The sequence below is a fragment of the Ranitomeya imitator genome, chromosome 10 (genome assembly GCF_032444005.1).
Source record: "Ranitomeya imitator isolate aRanImi1 chromosome 10, aRanImi1.pri, whole genome shotgun sequence".
Classification (NCBI taxonomy): domain Eukaryota; kingdom Metazoa; phylum Chordata; class Amphibia; order Anura; family Dendrobatidae; genus Ranitomeya; species Ranitomeya imitator.
In genome coordinates this window covers 64,335,847-64,355,458 of record NC_091291.1, presented here as the reverse complement: position 1 = coordinate 64,355,458, position 19,612 = coordinate 64,335,847, and the positions used below count along the sequence as shown (strand labels likewise).

The 19,612-nt window shown below is 44.4% G+C and overlaps 1 protein-coding gene across 4 annotated transcripts in view; it reads right to left on the bottom strand.

The window, feature by feature from the left end:
• The window catches only part of RASIP1 (Ras interacting protein 1), a 764,894-nt gene that overhangs the window by 251,861 nt on the left and 493,421 nt on the right, over nt 1-19,612 (bottom strand). For all 4 annotated transcript variants that reach the window (XM_069742476.1, XM_069742477.1, XM_069742479.1 and 1 more), the window contains exons 7-8: nt 6,361-6,512; nt 5,411-5,526 (exon numbers count right to left, since the gene is read on the bottom strand). In XM_069742476.1, coding sequence (XP_069598577.1) covers nt 5,411-5,526; nt 6,361-6,512 — 268 coding nt within the window. The remainder of the gene's footprint in view (nt 1-5,410; nt 5,527-6,360; nt 6,513-19,612) is intronic.

Below are 19,612 nucleotides of genomic sequence, written 5' to 3'. Positions count from 1 at the left end.
TAACGCTCCCTATGCAACTCGGCACAGCCTGAGAAACTAGCTAGCCTGAAGATAGAAAATAAGCCTACCTTGCCTCAGAGAAATACCCCAAAGGAAACGGCAGCCCCCACATATGACTGTGAGTTAAGATGAAAAGACAAACGTAGAGATGAAATAGATTTAGCAAAGTGAGGCCCGACTTTCTGAACAGAGCGAGGATAGGAAAGGTAACTTTGCGGTCAACACAAAACCCTACAAACAACCACGCAAAGGGGGCAAAAAGACCCTCCGTACCGAACTAACGGCACGGAGGTACACCCTCTGCGTCCCAGAGCTTCCAGCAAGCACGAGAAAACAAATAAGCAAGCTGGACAGAAAAAAACAGCAAACAAAAAGCAAAAGCGGAACTTAGCAATGCAGAGCAGCAGGCCACAGGAACGATCCAGGAGGAAACCGGTCCAATACTAGAACATTGACTGGAGGCCAGGATCAAAGCACTAGGTGGAGTTAGGTGCTGCTCTATTTAACGACTTCACCACATCACCTGAGGAAGGAAACTCAGAAGCCGCAGTACCACTTTCCTCCACCAAAGGAAGCTCACAGAGAGAATCAGCCGAAGTACCACTTGTGACCACAGGAGGGAGCTCTGCCACAGAATTCACAACAGGGACACAAATATCGGAAGGTATCCTGTAATTGTTCCCAGGGTCTGAAGGAGAGGAAACTCTCCTTCAGGCCCTGGGATCCATATTCATGTAAAAAATAAAGAATACAAATAAAAAAAATATGGATATACTCACCCCTCCGACGGCCCCTGGCTATAAGAGGTGTAACCGGCAGCCTCTGTTCCTAAGAATGCAGGGTGAAGGATCTTCGATGACGTTGCGGCTTGTGATTGGTCGCGTGACCGCTCATGTGACCGCTCACGCGACCAATCACAAGCTGCGACGTCATCGCAGGTCCTTCACTCGCTCATTCTTAGGAGGGGAGACTGCCGTTTACAGCGGTTTCAACCAGGGCGCGTCCGAGGGTGAGTATATCAATATTTTTTACTTTTATTCTTTATTTTACACATGAATATGGATCACGATACCGATTCCCGATATCGCAAAAATATCGGAACTCGGAATCGGAATTCCGATACCGTAAATATCGGCCGATACCCGATACTTGCGGTATCGGAATGCTCAACACTAGCTATGAACCAATTTAAACAAAGGATATCCATGACAAAAACAGGGGTATGCACAAACAACATACAGTGACAAACATGTAACAAATTAGTCAAGTCATCTATTACTTCAGTCAACCCCCATAATATTATTTGTCATCTAACTAATCATTGCCTGTAATTTTAACACAATCTTTTCCTTGTATGTCTCTTTCACAATGGCTTCCACATACAGTCATCTTGCATCTGTTATGGTCTTTTGCCATTTAAAAACACCAAGGTCTAGCACCAAATGACAGCGGACTGTCAATTGGAAGGCATTAAAAACCCTCACATTACAAATGCATATTTATGCATCACCAAGACCAAACTCAATTCATCATTTCAGCCAGCGCATACATAATAGTATGCTCACAGGATATTTCTCTTGGTACAAACTATTAAAACAAAAACAAACATCTTTAGTCATCTTACTCATCAACAAATGACAAAACTGTTCAAACACAAGTCTCATGGAATGTTCCACAACTTTTATCTAATTAGTCCAGGAGAGAATACAGGCATGGTATTGGAGGAGTCAAAGGGGCGGGTGCAGTAGTGACTTTGTTATCAGGTGTCCCACCTCTATCCTTCCAACCTCCTATCTCATTTGTCACCACCCTTCTGGGCCTGGCGATTTTCAATGTGCCTTTTCTGCTCAGATCCTGCCATCTTCTGAACAAGTTACGTGTAGAAATGCCATCTATGTCCTGAAATGGAACTTCACTAGCTATCAGGTCACAAAACAGCTCCTTTCTGCTTTTTCTAACTTGGATATTATCACCTTTCCTCCTCTCTTGTTCTACTCTGTCTACTGTGCAATTTCTTGACACTTTTGATTTTTCTAGAAAAGATAACTGGGAGATTAAACTGCATGCTGTATATACATTAGTGGAGTTTCCCATGAGGCACTGAACATGGTGAATAATGGAGATTTGTAAGCACCTGGGGCACCTTCTATGAACTTATTTTTCATCAGTACTGTCATCACTGCAGCATCTGGCCCCTTCCAATCCTCGACAACAGCAAAATGATCATTCATATATGGCAAAGGATTGCGAGTTATACCATCTATGCATACGATTTCTATCAGTCTCTGAACTCCATCTGCAAGACACTCCCATCGTGTTTGTGGTATTACCATATATACTTGAGTATAAGCCGACCCGAGTATAAGCCGACCCCCCTAATTTTGCCACAAAAAACTGAGAAAACTTATTGACTCGAGTATAAGCCTAGGGTAGGAAATGCAGCAGCTACCGGTGAATTTCAAAAATAAAAATAGATGCTCCATACCGTTCATTATTGCCCCATAGATGTTCCATAGAAAGCTGTGCCATATAGAATGCTCTGCACCTTTCATTATTGCCTACAATCTTTGCTGGGCAAGTTTAATTTCGCTTTCCGGATTGCGCCAATGGGTTGGGCTTTTTGCCGGAGGTTATCATTAGCAACCACGAGCGTCAAATCTCCGGTTCATTTTATCAGATTAAAAAAAGAACTGCGTGAAGATTTGGCAGTTTGGGTGGAATTTTTGGAGAATTATAACGGAAAATGTATCTGGATCACTCCATTAGTGGATGCTGATACTTTGGGTTTGCTCATTACTGTAGTGGATGAACGCGGCTTTGGTTTGTTTTTTCAGGGCAGTTGGTGACGGAATGGCCCAGTTTCTGGAGAGAGCAGGGATGGTTAGTGAATCGGGTTTTGCTTCATTTGTTTCCAATTGTTGTTGCGCTATCTTTGTGGGGCAAAAGAGTTCAAAATAGGAAGATCCGTTTTCCATGTGTGGCGGGGGGCGTAGTGGCTGCGATAAATTAATTATCAGTAGCTTCCCCGGTGTTGGTAAAAATACACCGTTTGGTGTTTTTGGGGTTATCGCTCAATCTGTGGATTGAGGCAGAAGTCAGGCCGATGGCATTTAACCCTATCATTGTTGCTCTTTCTCATCTGCAGAGGGACCGTTTTCGAAAGCTGCACCTCAAGCGGATTCAAAAGGCTTGGAATGTCCAATGGAATTGTGGAACCTTCCTGGCATACAGTAGATCATTTGCTTGCAAACTCGTTGTCGTTTAGGTCCTGGAGGCAATATGAGCAGGCGTGGGGTATTTGGGAGGACTGGATTGTGTCTTAAGGCGAAGGTCTACAGGACGAGAGCAGATTGCTGTTGTTGATCGGACATTGTAAGGAAGCGGGTTGGTCAGTGTCAAAATTGAATAAGTTATTAGCAGGTCTTGCACTTGGTTTTAAAGCTAGAGGCTTTAGAGATGTTACAAAATCCTTTTTGGTGATTCAAACATTAAAAGGGTGGAGAAAGGGTTGGTTGGTAATGGATAAGAGACGCCTGGTTCCTATGAGGTATTACTGATTTTAGGTAATCAGCTATCAACAGTGTGCTTATCATGGTGGGAGGTGGATCTCTTTAAGGCGGCTTTTGCGCTAGCTTTCTTTGGAGCTTTTCGATTGGGGGAATTGATTAGCCCCTCCAAGATAAAAAAGGAGGCATGTTGAGGGAAGATGTGGATGTATATAGTGATAGAGTGGTAGTGTTTCTTCGATCTTCTAAAACAGATGTTCAAAGAAAAGGTTGTAAAGTAGTGTTGTTCAAGGTAGAGGGTTCTCCTATGTGTCCAGTTTTATGTGTAAATGATTTTATGAGACGTGGCGGGATTTTGTCTAACCCTTTTTGGCTCATGAAGACGGTTCATTTTTATCCCGTTTTCAGTTTATTGCTGTGTTTAAACAATGTCTGGTGTCAGGGGGGTATCGCCGGTGGATTACAGTGGGCATTCATTTAGGATCGGTGCAGCGACAGAGGCGGCCAAGAGGGGCCTGGGAGAAGATGTGGTCAAGAGAATTGGGCAGTGGGAGTCAAGGAGGTTCAGATATTACATCCGCCCGAATCTAGCCTGATGATTGATTGTGTTTAGGTTAGTTGTAGCTTAATGATTTTGTTATTTGTTTCAGGCTGCGGGCACCGGCTGGTGTGGATTATGGGCCATTCTTTCAACTTTTGGGCAACACTCAGAGCAGAGATTCGACCTGACTGGCAGCAGCTGGAATTCCCGTGAGAGACAGCTATTCTGCATTGGATTGGAAAGCGTGGGATTGTTTGGAGTCAATTTTTACCGGAGTTTCACCAGTTTGTACGTTTAGATCGGGCACCGGATATAGTGGTAGTTCACCTGGGAGGGAATGATTTGGCAAGAGGCCCTGTAGGGAGTTGATAAATGATGTTAAATTTCATATGTTAATGCTGTGGGCATTGTTTCTGAAGGTTCTAGTTATTTGGTCTGATATTATCCCTAGGAAGGTGTGGCGTGGGGCACGTTCTATTGAAAAGATAAATAAGGCAAGGATAAAAGTGAATAGGGCAGTATCTTGCTTCATGGCAAGAAATGGGGCTGTGGTAGTGTGCCATGTGAATTTGGAATCAGGAATGGGAGAATTTTGGAGGGCGAATGGCATCCATTTGAATGCGATCGGCACCGACATGTGGTGTCTGGCCATTCAGGAAGGTATTGAAATGGGTTTAAACGTGTGGCAGGACATACTGTAAATGTTTGAGGGGTCAAAACATTTATGTTTGTGGCAGGGGAGGGAGGTCCTCGAAGTTGGTGGTAAGGGGGAATGGTGGATTGTAGGGGGGGGATCTCTAGTAGTCCTGGACTCCCCCTGAGTGGATTTTGAGTGGATGTGGTAGATCATCCCGTGGAAGGGATGATTAAGGGGCTTGGTAATCGGTTGGTTTGGCCGGGTCACTATCTGCCTCCGAGCTGGTGCATAGCGGCTGGAGGTAAGACTAAGCCTGGAGGCAAAAGTTTACAAAATTGTGCATATCTGCAGTGGTTATTTTAAGGCTTCAAGGACCACTCCTCCTTTGGGTGGATATTGTTAAATTGTTTGTATTTTATGTTTAATAAAAGGCTGCTGTGGCCATTTAATCCAAAAATTGGTATCTTGTCATTTATTTGGGTCTTCATTATAGTGGGTAATTTCCGTTGTTAGGTCGAGTGCATTGTCAAAAAAAGCGTTGGTTATTTAGGCCAGCAGAAGGCGGTCATGAGTCACGCGTACCCCTTACGTCATGTGTTGGATTAACTCTTGGTTTTGGTTAACAAACACTGTTGCAAAATATTGACCAAAATATGCAAGTGTGAAAGTGGTCTAACTCCATCTATCCCCTTTTTGGTCCTGATCCTTTTATTTATTTATTTTTACCTTGGTTAAGTAGTAAACACATTGCTGGAATGTGTACATAATGACTTCATCAAGAAGGGCCATAGACTCCTCACATGCTTCAAGGTCACTTGACAGCAAAGCATCTTGTGATGTACCTTAAAACAACAAATATTTTCAAAGGTTAAAAGGGTTTTTCAATTTAAAGGTCCCCATAGACATTAGAGAAAAGTTTCATAATAATTGCATAGTCCAAACACCTGTTCGTTAGATTAAATGAACTTTTGGTTTGCACAAAAGATCATGATTCTCAAAAATGTTCTGGAAGAATAACATTGTAGATGATTTCCAACAGTCCCAATTTTGTTGGAATAGTCTCACAAACTAGAATGAAAAAAGGCAGGAATAATGAAAACCATGTCCAAAAATGCAATGGTCCTTAGTATAATAAACATAGTGTGAAAAAAATAGTTCTCAATTTTACTGCTATAGCATCCTCCATCTGGTCCACAGTTCTGCTCCGTTTAGCCCTTCCTTTATTTCTATATTTCTTATAGTTCTGCATCCATTTTCACTCAGCATCAGATCAACTAGCACTGAGTTGACCTCTGACATCACTTGAGTAAAATGATGCACTGACTAGGCCACAGCAATGAAAGTCTTGACCTCAGAGGCTTAAAAGATGACCCTACATAGGGTGAACATGGATAAGAGGGAGTTGCATTCAATTCAGAAGTAAAGAAGAGACCGGAGGGAGCTGAACAGAGAAACGGATGGGGGACTGAGATGGAAGGACAGTCGATCAACATGGTGAATATTATTAATATTTTTCACCCTTTTTCTGGATCTCTACACATGAGAAAAATGACAGCTATCCAGAGAACATGAAGCAAGTCACAAAAACTTCAGATTCAACATGTCGATTCACTCATCTCTACTTTTAATTTATGTTTTAATTTAAAAAAATCTTAATAAAAGAACTTTTGTCTCACCTTCTGACTCCCACTCCTTTTCCATGTCTAGGATTTTTCTTTGGACAAAATTCAGAAGCTCCATTGAGTTAGCCATCCAAAACATTAGTGGCTGAAGGTCGGAGGCCACCTCTTCAATTCCTAAAGTACTTCCCAAATTTTTTTCTTGTTGACTAAAACAATAAAATTAAAGGATTATATCACACATACATATTTATACAACTCCTGGGAAAGTGCAGTGACAAGGAGATAAGGACTGCTTGTAGTCTATGGGATTGGCATGCCTTTCACTCTGTTTCCTCTCTATATACTTGCCCCTGACTGGCTTCTCATCATTGAATTTAATTCATTTTTAAGACATTAAAAAAAGACAAACTTTATTCACTAAATTATGTAATGAATTAACTGTGATATGGCTAAAGTAGGAAACATCAGTACGGTGTAAAGTTGTTCATCATATTGCACATAAAACAAGAGAAAGGCGGCCCAACCTGCAATTAAATTCTATCAATTGCCCAGCCTGTGACATTTGTTCCCCACTGGGGCTCCACAGTCACAGACCAGGTGAGCTACATTGGTGCAGGAGTTAGGGACTAGATATGAGTGAATTTGTTCGGCTCATTCCTTTTTTGGCAAGCTATAGCACTTACCGAATTAGCTGCATCGGGATCCCGGCTACCTAGTGCGCTCCTGCTGATCAACTGTCCGGCGCAGCAGCTGTATATGTCATGGCTGTTTGACACTCTCAACACAAGCTTTCCATGCAGGTGTTGTGAGTGTCACACAGCTGCGACACATACAGCTGCGGAGCCGAACAGCTGATCAGCAGGAGCGATCGAGGTAGCCGGGTTCCTAATGCAGCTTATTCGGTAAGTGCTGTAGCTTGCCGAATAAGGAGGAGGCCGAGCAAATTTGCTCATCTCTATTAGGGACCATTAACAAAGTTATTCCCAAAGAATCTGGTCTAAGGGGTGAAGGGGCAAGTTGCATATTTAATTTCCCAGAGGAGCATTGCATGTCGAATAAGCCTCCTTACAGTGGCATGCCAGAGCCGGTATATCTCTCTCCACAAGGAAAATCCTCACCCCTTATGCTTCAGTCCAGAGTCTCTCACCTAGCCAAATCAGATATCATACTTTGCACTGATAAAGGGCAACACCCTGAAACAGCGTGTCTGCAGACAGAGATTCTAATTTGGCTTTAATCCTAAGTCATATTGCAAGGCTTGTTAAATGGTCAATTGTGACTTGTAGGATCGCTGCTTCTAACAAGTGGCGCTATAAAATTCTAGTGCTCTTCCTCTCTCAAGAGGCAATTTGTACAAAGAATCAGGGTGACTTAACAGCATTTTTGTTCAATGTCAATGCCATATTCTAAGTATGAAGGTGAAGGGCCCACCTTCCCTCTGGGCCCCTGAGCAGCTGCTTTGACTAAACGGCTATAAATATAAATAGCATGTCTGCCCACATAAAATATTTTTAAATATTTAAGAGGGAAAATATGGATTATAATCCGAGCAGCGGTAGAGTCAGCCTGAGGCTTTTAGGATTTCTCTGATTTACTTCCTTTAGGGCTTGTTTTCACTTGCGAGGAACACGTCCGTGTCTCGCATGTGGAAACGAAGCTCTGGTGCCGGCACTTGGGAGTGGAGCGTGCGGCTCCATGTGTTGCTATGCGGCCGCACGCTCCGCTCCGGAGTGCCGGCACCAGAGCTTCGTTTCCACATGCGAGACACGGACGTGTTCCTCGCAAGTGAAAACAAGCCCTTATTTGGACTGTTAAGGATATGCACTTGATTGAAGATATACAAAATGAATGAATATAAACACAATGGACTCATATGAATATATAAGAATAGAAGAGACTATATGTAGGGTTGAGCGACCTTTACTTTTATAGGACCGGGTCGGGTTTCACGAAACCCGACTTTTGAAAAAGTCGGGTCGAGTGAAACCGGCCGATCCTATAAAAAAGTCGGGGTCGGGGTCGGACGAAACCCGAAACCCAATGCAGTGCATTGGGTTTCCATGGTTCCCAGGGTCTGAAGGAGCGGAAACTCTCCTTCAGGCCCTGCGATCCATATTTTAGTGTAAAATAAAGAATTAAAATAAAAAATATCGCAATACTTACCCTCTGACGCGCCCTGGTACTAACCGGGAACCTTCCTTCCTTAGAATCAGCCTTCCAGGACCTTGCGGTGACGTTGCGGTGACATCGCGGCTTGTGATTGGCCGCTCGGCCGCCCATGTGACCGCTCGCGCGGCCAATAACAAGCCGCGACGTCACCCGCGACTTCACCGAAGGTCCTGGAAGGGCTGATTCTTAGGAAGGAAGGCTGCCGGAAAGAGGCAGGGCGCGTCCGAGGGTGAGTATATTCCTATTAGGTATATACTCACCCTCGGACGCGCCCTGCTTCTTTCCGGCAGCCTTCCTTCCTAAGAATCAGCCCTTCCAGGACCTTCGGTGACGTCGCGGCTTGTGATTGGCCGCGCGAGCGGTCACATGGGCGGCCACGCGGCCAATCACAAGCCGCGACGTCACCGCGACGTCACCGCAGGGTCCTGGAAGGCTGATTCTAAGGAAGGAAGGTTCCCGGTTAGTACCAGGGCGCGTCAGAGGGTAAGTATTGTGATATTTTTTATTTTAATTCTTTATTTTACACTTAAATCTGAATTCCGATACCAATTCCCGATATCTTAAACATATCGGGAATCTGTATCGGAATTCCGATTCTAGATTCAAAAGATCGCCGACTTCATGGCCGACCCCACACTGGGGTCGGGTCGGGTTTCATGAAACCCGACCTTGCCAAAAGTCGGCGACTTTTGCAAAATTTCGACCCGTTTCGCTCAACCCTAACTATATGCAACCATACGTCGCAATGCGTTGCTAATACAAGTCTATGGAGAAAAAACGCATCCTGCAAAGTTGCCCGCAGGATGCGTTTTTTCTCCAAAACGACGCATTGCAATGTAGCCCAAACGACGGAAGTGTGAAAGTAGCCTTAGTGTTTTTGTCACACGGAAATGGGCCAAAATGCTACGGAATCCTTATGTAAGCTTTTTCAATGACAATCCTGAAGTGTTGTACACATGATCAGTAAATTTCCTTTGAGTATTTGCAGTGCATTTTTTCTGCAACATGTCAATGCTTTGTGCGTTTCGGCAGCGTTTTTAACCCATTGACTACAATTGAGTCAGTCAAATCCACAGCAAAAGTGCAGGTATAAAAATGTTGGTGGAATTGCTGCTGATTTGCTGAGTTTTTGTTTGCATTTTACATTCTTCCTGGTGGTTCTTATTGATGGTAATGCTACCCACCGGTAAAACCATTGGTAAGAGAGCTGCGGGGTCATGCTGTCAGATGTCAGCATGATCCCACAGCTGTGACTGTGACCCGCAGCGGTGACCTGCGGTAAAAAGCTTACAGGTCAGCAAGCATGGGCTGATGAGACTATGCTCTCATCGGGCTACATCTGCTGTCACTGATAACAGTGACAGCAGGTGCAATTGATGGGAGATGTAGCGTCATCTGTGGACGCCAGTGCTCACAGTTAAAAAAAAAAAAGAAAAGAAGTTAATTACATGAATATTAAAATAAAAATAAAAAACCTTATACTCACCTAGCACCAAATCCCTGAAGACCTCGTCTCCTAGAAAAAATGTAAAATAATAAACCAACATATACTCGCCTGTCTGCTGTAGTCCACGTAATCCCAAATGTCCCATGGTGATCTCACGCATAGAACAGTCACATTGGGAGATGTGACCGCTCTACCTGGCCACCAGCGATACATTGCGGGAGCGATTACCTCCTGTCAAGTGTATCACTGAACTGCCATGAGCGAGTTCACCGGATTTCATCAGCTGATCAGCTCCGGTGCTTTCACTTATGGCACTGCTATGTGAGAACTTTCTCAGGGCACCTCAGTGATACACTGCGGGAGCGATTATCTCCTGTCAATGTGAGTCGTCTGCCAGGGCCGTAGGGTACTCGGTGTCGTGTCCGATATTCACAGGGGGATGTCACGGCGGTGGCAACCCGGTCCGTGGCCCTGGGTGCCCATGTTAAAGGGAATGTCCTTAAAGGGGTTTTGAATAAAATTTGTGCTTGTAACGACACCTGTGGTATTCGGTCAGTAGGAACCAACACTACTTAAAGGGGTCCTCTTGGGTGATGTTATGGCAGCTACACGGTATAACTTCACCCACAGGTGAAGTAGGTCCCCAGGGCTCCCGGTGTATAGGTGAAGATGGTGAGTGGTGCTGTAAGAAAGGAAGGACACAGGTTTGCAGTCTCTTTACCTGATTTACTGTAGGCTTCAGGCAACCGCAGTCCAGGGCACCAGATCACAGGTACAGGCAGGGTCTGGCTGGCTTGGAAGCGAATTCAGAGTCCCCTTTACCAGGTGGAGTTAGAAGCCTTCCTATTAGCGCTGTGTTGTTGTAGCCCCTTACTGCCTATGGCTTCTGGAAAGGTCCTCACAGTTCTCTCTGTCCTCCATAAAGCTTAGGACACAAACCCGTATGACAGGTGGCTTGAGCCTTATAATAGGGTCTCTATCATGACCCTATATGCCACTGTGCCTCCTGGGTATTAGGGCGGACAGGTTACTTGAAATAATCCAGCTGTCCTGCCAGTTTCTGCTTTGCCTCTTAGAGTCCGACACAGCCTCGGTCTTCTGGCTACCGGAATCTGCGCTCAGCCAGGGAGGTAGCCAAAACACTGCTGTGCTCCCCTGGTGTCACTCTCCCATGCTTCCTTCTCCTGCATGCTCACTAACACTGTTATTTCTTCGGTATCTCTCAATCCGGGAGCTGCAGCACCTTTGGCTGCACGGCCCTTAACAAGTCTCTCTGCCTCAGACTGCTCCAGTCTGCTGTCTGGCACTCACTAACTTACTTTTCCCTCTAAGCCAGAATCTATATTAGGGAAATTCCCCTTAATCCGGGTTCAGAGCTCCCCCTTCTGGCCTGGAGTGTGAACATCTTGTGTGCATTGTGGTTACCTGGTAAAAAGAATCCTTCATCGCTTCCAAGCATGACATCACTCTCCCCGTGAGGAAAGCAATGCCACTGCACCAACCTGGACCCTGGGGTGTCACAAGTGTATCGCTGGCTGTCTTTGAGAGTAGTTGCATCAGTGACTGCTCTCAAAGTGATCAGGATCATCGTGGGACATTATGGATTATCTTCTCTGTGGACAGGTGAGGAATATTGTGGTTTATTTTATTTTTTTTTTTGCAGGAAACGTTGGCATCAGTGGATTAGGCATTCAATAAGTATGGTTTAATTAAGATTCATTAACCCCTTCCCAACACGTGCCATACTAGTACTGCTCTGCGGGAGGTACGCACAAGCAAACAGCAGTACTAGTACAGCATGCCGATCACGCTGGATCTCGCTGAGTGCTGTGGAGATCAGGTGCGGGTGTCAGCCATTTGTGACAGCTGACACCCCCCAGCAATGCCCATAATCGGTGCAAGCACCGATCGCGGGCAGTTAGCCTCTCTGCTGCCGCTGTTAGTAGTGACAGAGGCATAGAGAAGCATCCGTCCCCTCCCTGCACGCTCCCACCAGAAGAATGCGATCGCGTTGTTCTGGTGGTCTCCATGGATACCCCCAGCACCAACATGGCCATGGAGTCCTTCTGGGTCCTCGGGAAAGGTGGCTTGTGAGCACCTTCTCTCAGCAGGAGCTGGTTTGCCTCCTTCCCTGCCTATCAGATCGCTGGTCTGATACTAAGCAGTGCACAGTGTCAGATAAGCGATCTGACATTATATAGTGATGTCCCAACCTGAGACAATGAAAACAAATATTAGAATGTGTGAAAATATTTTTTTTTAAATTGCTAAATAAAGAAAAAAAGATAAATAAATGTATTTATTGGAAAAATATTTATGTAAATAAAAAAAACAATAAAAGTACACATTTGGTATCGCCGTGTCCGTAACGACCCATTCGAAAAAACTGTGCCACTAGTTAACCCCTTCAGTGCACAGCATAAAAAAAGGCAAAAAACAATGCTTTATTGTCATACCGCCGAACAAAAAGTGCAATAAAACGAGATCAAAAAGACAGATGTAAATCAAAATGGTACCACTGAAAACGTCATCTTGTACCGCAAAAAACAATCCACCATACAGCTCCATCTGCAGAAAAATAAAAAAGTTACAGCTCTCAGAATAAAGCGATGCAAAAATAATTTTTTCTATAAAATAGTTTTTATTGTGTAAAAACGCCTAAGCATAAAAGAAGCTATAAATGAGGTATTGCTGTAATCGTACTGACACAAAGAATAAAGCTGTCTTATCAATTTTACCACACACGGAACGGTATCAAAAACAAAAAGCACTTCCTAAATTGCTGTTTTTTGTTCATTCTGTCCCATGAAAATCAGAATAGAAAGCGATCAAAAAATGTCATGTGCCCAAAAATGGTACCAATAGAAATGGCAGCTCATCTCGCAAAAAACAAGCCCTCACATGACTGTCAGACGAAATATTAAAAAATTATAGCTCTCAAAATATGGTGATGCAAAAACTAGTTTTTGCAATAAAAAGCATCTTTTAGGCTGGTTTCACATTTGCGTTTAAATCTGTAGCATTTTAAACGCATCCGCAAGTGGTGGAAAAAACCCATGTAAACGCGTACAAATGCTGCGTTTTTTAGATGCATGCGTTGACGCATGCGGCTAAAAAAACACAGTGTTTGTACGCGTTTACATGCGTTTTTTCCACCACTTGCGCTTTTGGTACGCATGATGAGAAATTTCACAAGCTGGTTTTTGTTCATTCTGCTTCACAAAAATCGTAATAAAAAGCAATCAAAAATGTCACGCCCGAAAATGTTACCAATAAAAATGTCAACTCGTCCCGCAGAAAACAAGACTTCACATGACTCTGTGGACCAACATATCGAAAAATTGTAGCTCTCAAAATGTGGTAACGCAAAAAATATTTTTGGGAATAAAAAGCGTCTTTCAGTGTGTGACAGCTGCCAATCATAAAAATCCACTAGAAAAACCCCTTATAAATAGAAATAGTAACATAGTAACATAGTAAGGCCGAAAAAAGACATTTGTCCATCCAGTTCAGCCTATATTCCATCATAATAAATCCCCAGATCTACGTCCTTCTACAGAACCTAATAATTGTATGATATAGTAACCCCTTCATCAACTCCTTAGTTAGGGTAAAAATAAAAAAATTGAATTAATTTATTTATTTCCATTTTCACATTAGGGTTAGGGCTAGGGTTAGGGATTGGATCCCTTTATCACCTTGATGGTGGGTTAGGGTTAGGTTTAGGGTTAGGTTTAGGGTTAGGGATTGGATCCCTAGGGTTAGGGTTAGGTTTAGGGTTAGGGTTAGGGATTGGATCCCTAGGGTTAGGGATTGGATCCCTTTATCACCTTGATGGTGGCTTAGGGTTAGGGTTAGGTTTAGGGTTAGGTTTAGGGATTGGATCCCTAGGGTTAGGGTTAGGGATTGGATCCCTAGGGTTAGGGTTAGTTTAGGGTTAGGTTTAGGGTTAGGTTAGGGTTAGGGTTAGGGATTGGATCCCTAGGGTTAGGGTTAGGGATTGGATCCCTAGGGTTAGGGTTAGGTTAGGTTTAGGGTTAGGGTTAGGTTTAGGGTTAGGTTTAGGGTTAGGGTTAGGGATTGGATCCCTAGCGTTAGGGTTAGGGTTAGGGATTGGATCCCTAGGGTTAGGGCTAGGGTTAGGGATTGGATCCCTTTATCACCTTGATGGTGGGGGGTGGCTTATCAGTGTCTAGACTTGTTTTTCTCTAGGGTTAGGGTTAGGGTTAGGGTTAGGGATTGGATCCCTAGGGTTAGGGTTAGGTTAGGTTTAGGGTTAGGGTTAGGTTTAGGGTTAGATTTAGGGATTGGATCTCTAGGGTTAGGGTTAGGGATTGGATCCCTAGGGTTAGGGTTAGGTTAGGTTTAGGGTTAGGGTTAGGTTTAGGGTTAGGTTAGGGTTAGGGTTAGGGATTGGATCCCTAGGGTTAGGGTTAGGGATTGGATCCCTAGGGTTAGGTTATGGTTAGGGTTAGGTTAGGTTTAGGGTTAGGGTTAGGGATTGGATCCCTAGGGTTAGGGTTAGGGAATGGATCCCTAGGGTTAGGGTTAGGGATTGGATCCCTAGGGTTAGGGTTAGGTTAGGTTTAGGGTTATGGTTAGGTTAGGCTTAGGGTTAGGTTAGGGTTAGGGTTAGGGATTGGATCCCTAGGGTTAGGGTTAGGGTTAGGGATTGGATCCCTAGGGTTAGGGTTAGGTTAGGTTTAGGGTTAGGGTTAGGTTTAGGGTTAGGTTTAGGGTTAGGGATTGGATCCCTAGGGTTAGGGTTAGGGATTGGATCCCTAGGGTTAGGGTTAGGTTAGGTTTAGGGTTAGGTTTAGGTTAGGGTTAGGGTTAGGGATTGGATCCCTAGGGTTAGGGTTAGGGATTGGATCCCTAGGGTTAGGGTTAGGTTAGGTTTAGGGTTAGGTTTAGGGTTAGGTTTAGGGTTAGGGTTAGGGATTGGATCCCTAGGGTTAGGGTTAGGTTTAGGGATTGGATCCCTAGGGTTAGGGTTAGGGATTGGATCCCTAGGGTTAGAGTTAGGTTAGGTTTAGGGTTAGGTTAGGGTTAGGGTTAGGGATTGGATCCCTAGGGTTAGGGTTAGAGTTAGGGTTAGGGATTGGATCCCTAGGGTTAGGGTTAGGTTAGGTTTAGGGTTAGGTTTAGGGTTAGGGATTGGATCCCTAGGGTTAGGGATTGGATCCCTAGGGTTAGGGTTAGGGCTAGGGTTAGGGATTGGATCCCTTTATCACCTTGATGGTGGCTTAGGGTTAGGGCTAGGGTTAGGGATTGGATCCCTTTATCACCTTGATGGTGGGGGGTGGCTTATCAGTGTCTAGACTTGTTTTTCTCTAGGGTTAGGGTTAGGGTTAGGGATTGGATCCCTAGGGTTAGGGTTAGGTTAGGTTTAGGGTTAGGTTTAGGGTTAGGGTTAGGGTTAAGTATTGGATCCCTAGGGTTAGGGATTGGATCCCTAGGGTTAGGGCTAGGGTTAGGGATTGGATCCCTTTATCACCTTGATGGTGGCTTAGGGTTAGGGTTAGGGCTAGGGTTAGGGATAGGATCCCTTTATCACCTTGATGGTGGGGGGTGGCTTATCAGTGTCTAGACTTGTTTTTCTCTATTGAAACGCATGCATTAAAAAACGCAACCAAACGCATGTGCGTAAAAACGCATGCGTTTACATAGACAGCAATGTATTTTTTGGACGCAATCGTAACGCAATTGAATGCATGCGTTTCCTAGCGGCAAAAAGACGCCTCTAGAAATTACTACATGTTGCATTTCCGCGGCAAGACGCAAGCAGCAAAATGTTAAACATAGGAAAACGTGACGCATGCGTTTATATGCGGTACAAACTCAGCGTCACAAAACGCAAGTGTGAAACCAGCCTTAGTGTGTGACAGCAGCCAAACATAATACCCCAAAGTAAATATGGTATCTCTGTAATCGAACCAACCCGAAGAATAAAGTCACCTTATCACTTATATTGCACAAGGAATGGTGTAAAAAATAAAACCAATTCTTCACGTGATGTTGATTTTTTCATTCTGTCTCCTAAAGATCGCAGAAAGGCCCGATGCACATTTATCCTGCGCACTGCGCTGAGCGCTTGTAAATCTCTGAAAGGCTGTATGCACACGTTCCAGATTTTTTGCGTTTTTTGGGGGGTTTTTTCGCTATAAAACGTGATAAAACTGCGAAAAAAAATGCTCAAATTAAGCATGAGATTAATAGAATGCAATCCGCATTTTGTATGCACATGGTGCGTTTTTTTCCTGAACGGAAACGCCGATCTCCTCAGCGGCTTCCATTCCCAGGGATGCTGTGTGCGAAGGACCTGGGATGATGTCGCGGTCATGTGACCATGACGTCATCCCAGGTCCTTCGCACACAGCATCTCTGGGAACGGAAGCCACCGCGTGCACCGCTGAGATCGGTGGCCGTCGGAAGGTGGGAATAACCATTTTTTTTATTTTTAACATTAGATCTTTTTACTATTGAAGTGGCATAGGTAGCATCAATAGTAAAAAGTTGGTCACACTTGTCAAACACTATAATATCATACAGGGAGCAGGGAAAGGGATTAGTGGTGCCTCACCGGAATCCAAATGAACACAGGTGCCAGGAACAAGTGGCTGGATACCACTCAATAGCAACAGCAAAAAGGAAAAGAAAAAGTTCCAGCACTAGGCGTCTCTTCATAAAATCTTCAGTACTTTATTCTCATATCAAGAAAAAGAAATCTTGTGGGGACGCAGCCCCTAAACGCCTGACGCGTTTCGAACAAAGTTCTTAGTCATAGGCTTTGTTCGAAAAGCGTCAGGCGTTTAGGGCCTGTGTCCCCACATGATGTTTTTTTCTTGACATGAGAATAAAGTACTGAAGATTTTATGAAGAGACGCCTGGTGCTGGAACTTTTTCCTTTCCTCTTTGCTGTTGACATACACTATGTTTGACAAGTGTGACCAACCTGTCAATCAGATTTCCAAGCGATGCTACAGATCGCTTGAAAAACACTAGCATTCTGCAAGCTAATTACGCTTGCAAAACGCTAGTGTTTAGCGGGAATACGCATGCCAATTCTGCATGTGATATACCCGCGGCAGGAGTTGTGGAATTGCAGCGGAAATTTCCGCGGCAATTCTGCAACGTGTGCACATAGCCAAATATGTGATTCAGACAGAACCCCTGACAGAAGATTCCCTATAATGAGGCAGATGGAGGCACTGTGGGCACCATAGGACCTGTGATCCGGTGGTGTCTGTCTTTTTAGGATTGCATAAAAGTGCCGTCGGCAACAGTTTTGTGCACTTCTGAAAAGGACACAGCTGATCAGAGGCCAGACTGAGTCCAGAGAAAATTTGCTGCCTCATTATAGTGAATGGATCTCTCTCGGATTTCATCTGTCACGTCACTCAGGGATTTAGATGGAAATGATGGTGCTCAGCTTAGAGCGATGGATAAATGTAATCCCTAATGCACAATGTTCGCAATAAAAGCTTCAGCTCAATCCACAAAAAAAGCAAGTCTCCACTCAGGTCTGTCATCTGGCTTCATGCTCCCCAAAAGAAATTGAGCAAATTCTGTGGTCTCAAATCCAAAGGATCATCTTTATTCTCATTTGCACAAGGAAAGACTAGAAGCAATGGGATGAAACTGAATGGGAGGAGACACAGATTAGATATTAGAAAAAACTTTCTGACAGTTAGGATGATCAATGAGTGGAACAGGCTGCCATGAAAGGTGGTGAGTTCTCCTTCCATGGAAGTTTTCAAACAAAGGCTGGACAGATTTAGTGAATCCTGCTTTGAGCAGGGGTTGGACCAGATGACCCAGGAGGTCCCTTCCAACTACAGTGGGGCAAAAAAGTATTAAGTCAGTCAGCAATAGTGCAAGTTCCACCACTTAAAAAGATGGGAGGTGTCTGTAATTTACATCATAGGTAGACCTCAACTATGGGAGACAAACTGAGAAAAAAAATCCAGAAAATCACATTGTCTGTTTTTTTAACATTTTATTTGCGCCAGTCCTGTCTGTGGTATCTGTCAGTCATTTTCTGCCACAGAAACTATACTGTAATACAGTGGGCCTGATTTATTCACTAGTCTCCCATATAAAAAAAAAGGATATTTATATTGCCAGTGTGTGCATCTGCGTCAGTCCTGTTAGTGGCATATCTGCCAGCCTCTTTCTGCCAATCAAACTGTGTAGTGTAATACAGTGGGCCTGATTTTTCTGCTCTCTCCCACACATAAAGAGGGAGATTTATATTGCCAGTGTGTGCATCTGCGTCAGTCCTGATTGTGGCATATCTGTCAGCCACTGAAGCTGTGTACTGTAATACAGTGGGCCTGATTTTCCCTGCAGTCTCACACACCTATCAAGGGAGATTTAAATTCACAACAAGTTTGCGTACACCTTCTAACTGGTTTTACAGTACCATATAACGTTTGTTAGTTTGGTTACTTTTTTCCAAGAATGAGGAAGTCTGGTGGAAGAGGCCGTGGGCGGTCATTGCCAGCTGGTAATGATGGTAGTGGTGGTGGAGCATTAGGTGGTCATGGGAAAAGCAATATAGCACCTAAGTCTCGAGTTGTTGAGCCAGCGTCATCGTCTGGCTACACAAGGCCTCGAACGCTCCCTTTTCTGGGAGTAGGAAAACCGCTTTTAAAGCCGGAGCAGTAGGAACAAGTTTTGGCCTTCCTTGTTGACTCTGCCTCTAGCTCTTTCGCCTCCTCTTCGGAAAGTGCAAAATGTAAAAGCAGCGCATCGTCAGTGGATGTTTCCGGTCAGGAACAAGTCGCTTCCTTGTGTTCTTCACCCAGAACAACAGAGAAGGATGCGTCAGGCGACACAACGGGTTACTGCATGGAGCTCTTTACACATACCGTGCCTGGGTTAGAAAGGGAAATTGTTAACAGGCCATGCCCATTACAAGATGAATCGGACATGGAGTGCACAGATGCACAGCCACAACCAGATTACTATGCTGTTCCCTTGACTAAGATGACAACATTGCCCTCGCAGTGCACTGATCCAGAATCTGACACTGATGAGACTATGGAGCCCTGTCACGAACGCTATAGCACTGGCTTACACAGTGAACCAGAGGAAGGTGCACAGGACATAGAAGAGGAGGTCATCGATGACCCAGTTGTTGATCCCGATTGGCAGCCATTGGGGGAACAGGGTGCAGCCTGCAGTAGCTCTCAAGCGGAGTAGGAGGAGCCGCAGCAGGCATCAACATCACAACAGCTTCCATCTGGCAGGGCCGTATCTGGCCAAAAATGTGTGTCAAAACCTAAAACAGTTGTAGGACAGCGTGGCCATCCGGTTAAAGTAGCTCAGTGTGCAATGCCTGAAAAGGTATCCGATAGTAGGAAGAGTGCAGTCTGGCACTTTTTTAAACAAGTTCCAAATGATCAGTGCAAAGTCATCTGTAAGAAATGCTCAAGGACCTTCAGCAGAGGTCAGAATGTGAAAAATCTAAATACAAGTTGCATGCGTAGACATTTAACCACCATACACTTGCAAGCCTGGATTAACTACCAAACGTCCCTTAACATTGTTGCACCCTCTCACAATGAAGCTAGTCAGCAACGCTACATTCCTTCCCTCACTGTAAGCCCACCGTTTACCACACCATCTGCAGAAAATGTGGAGGTTTTGTCGCAAGGCCAAAGCAGTCAGGGAATCACCAGGTTC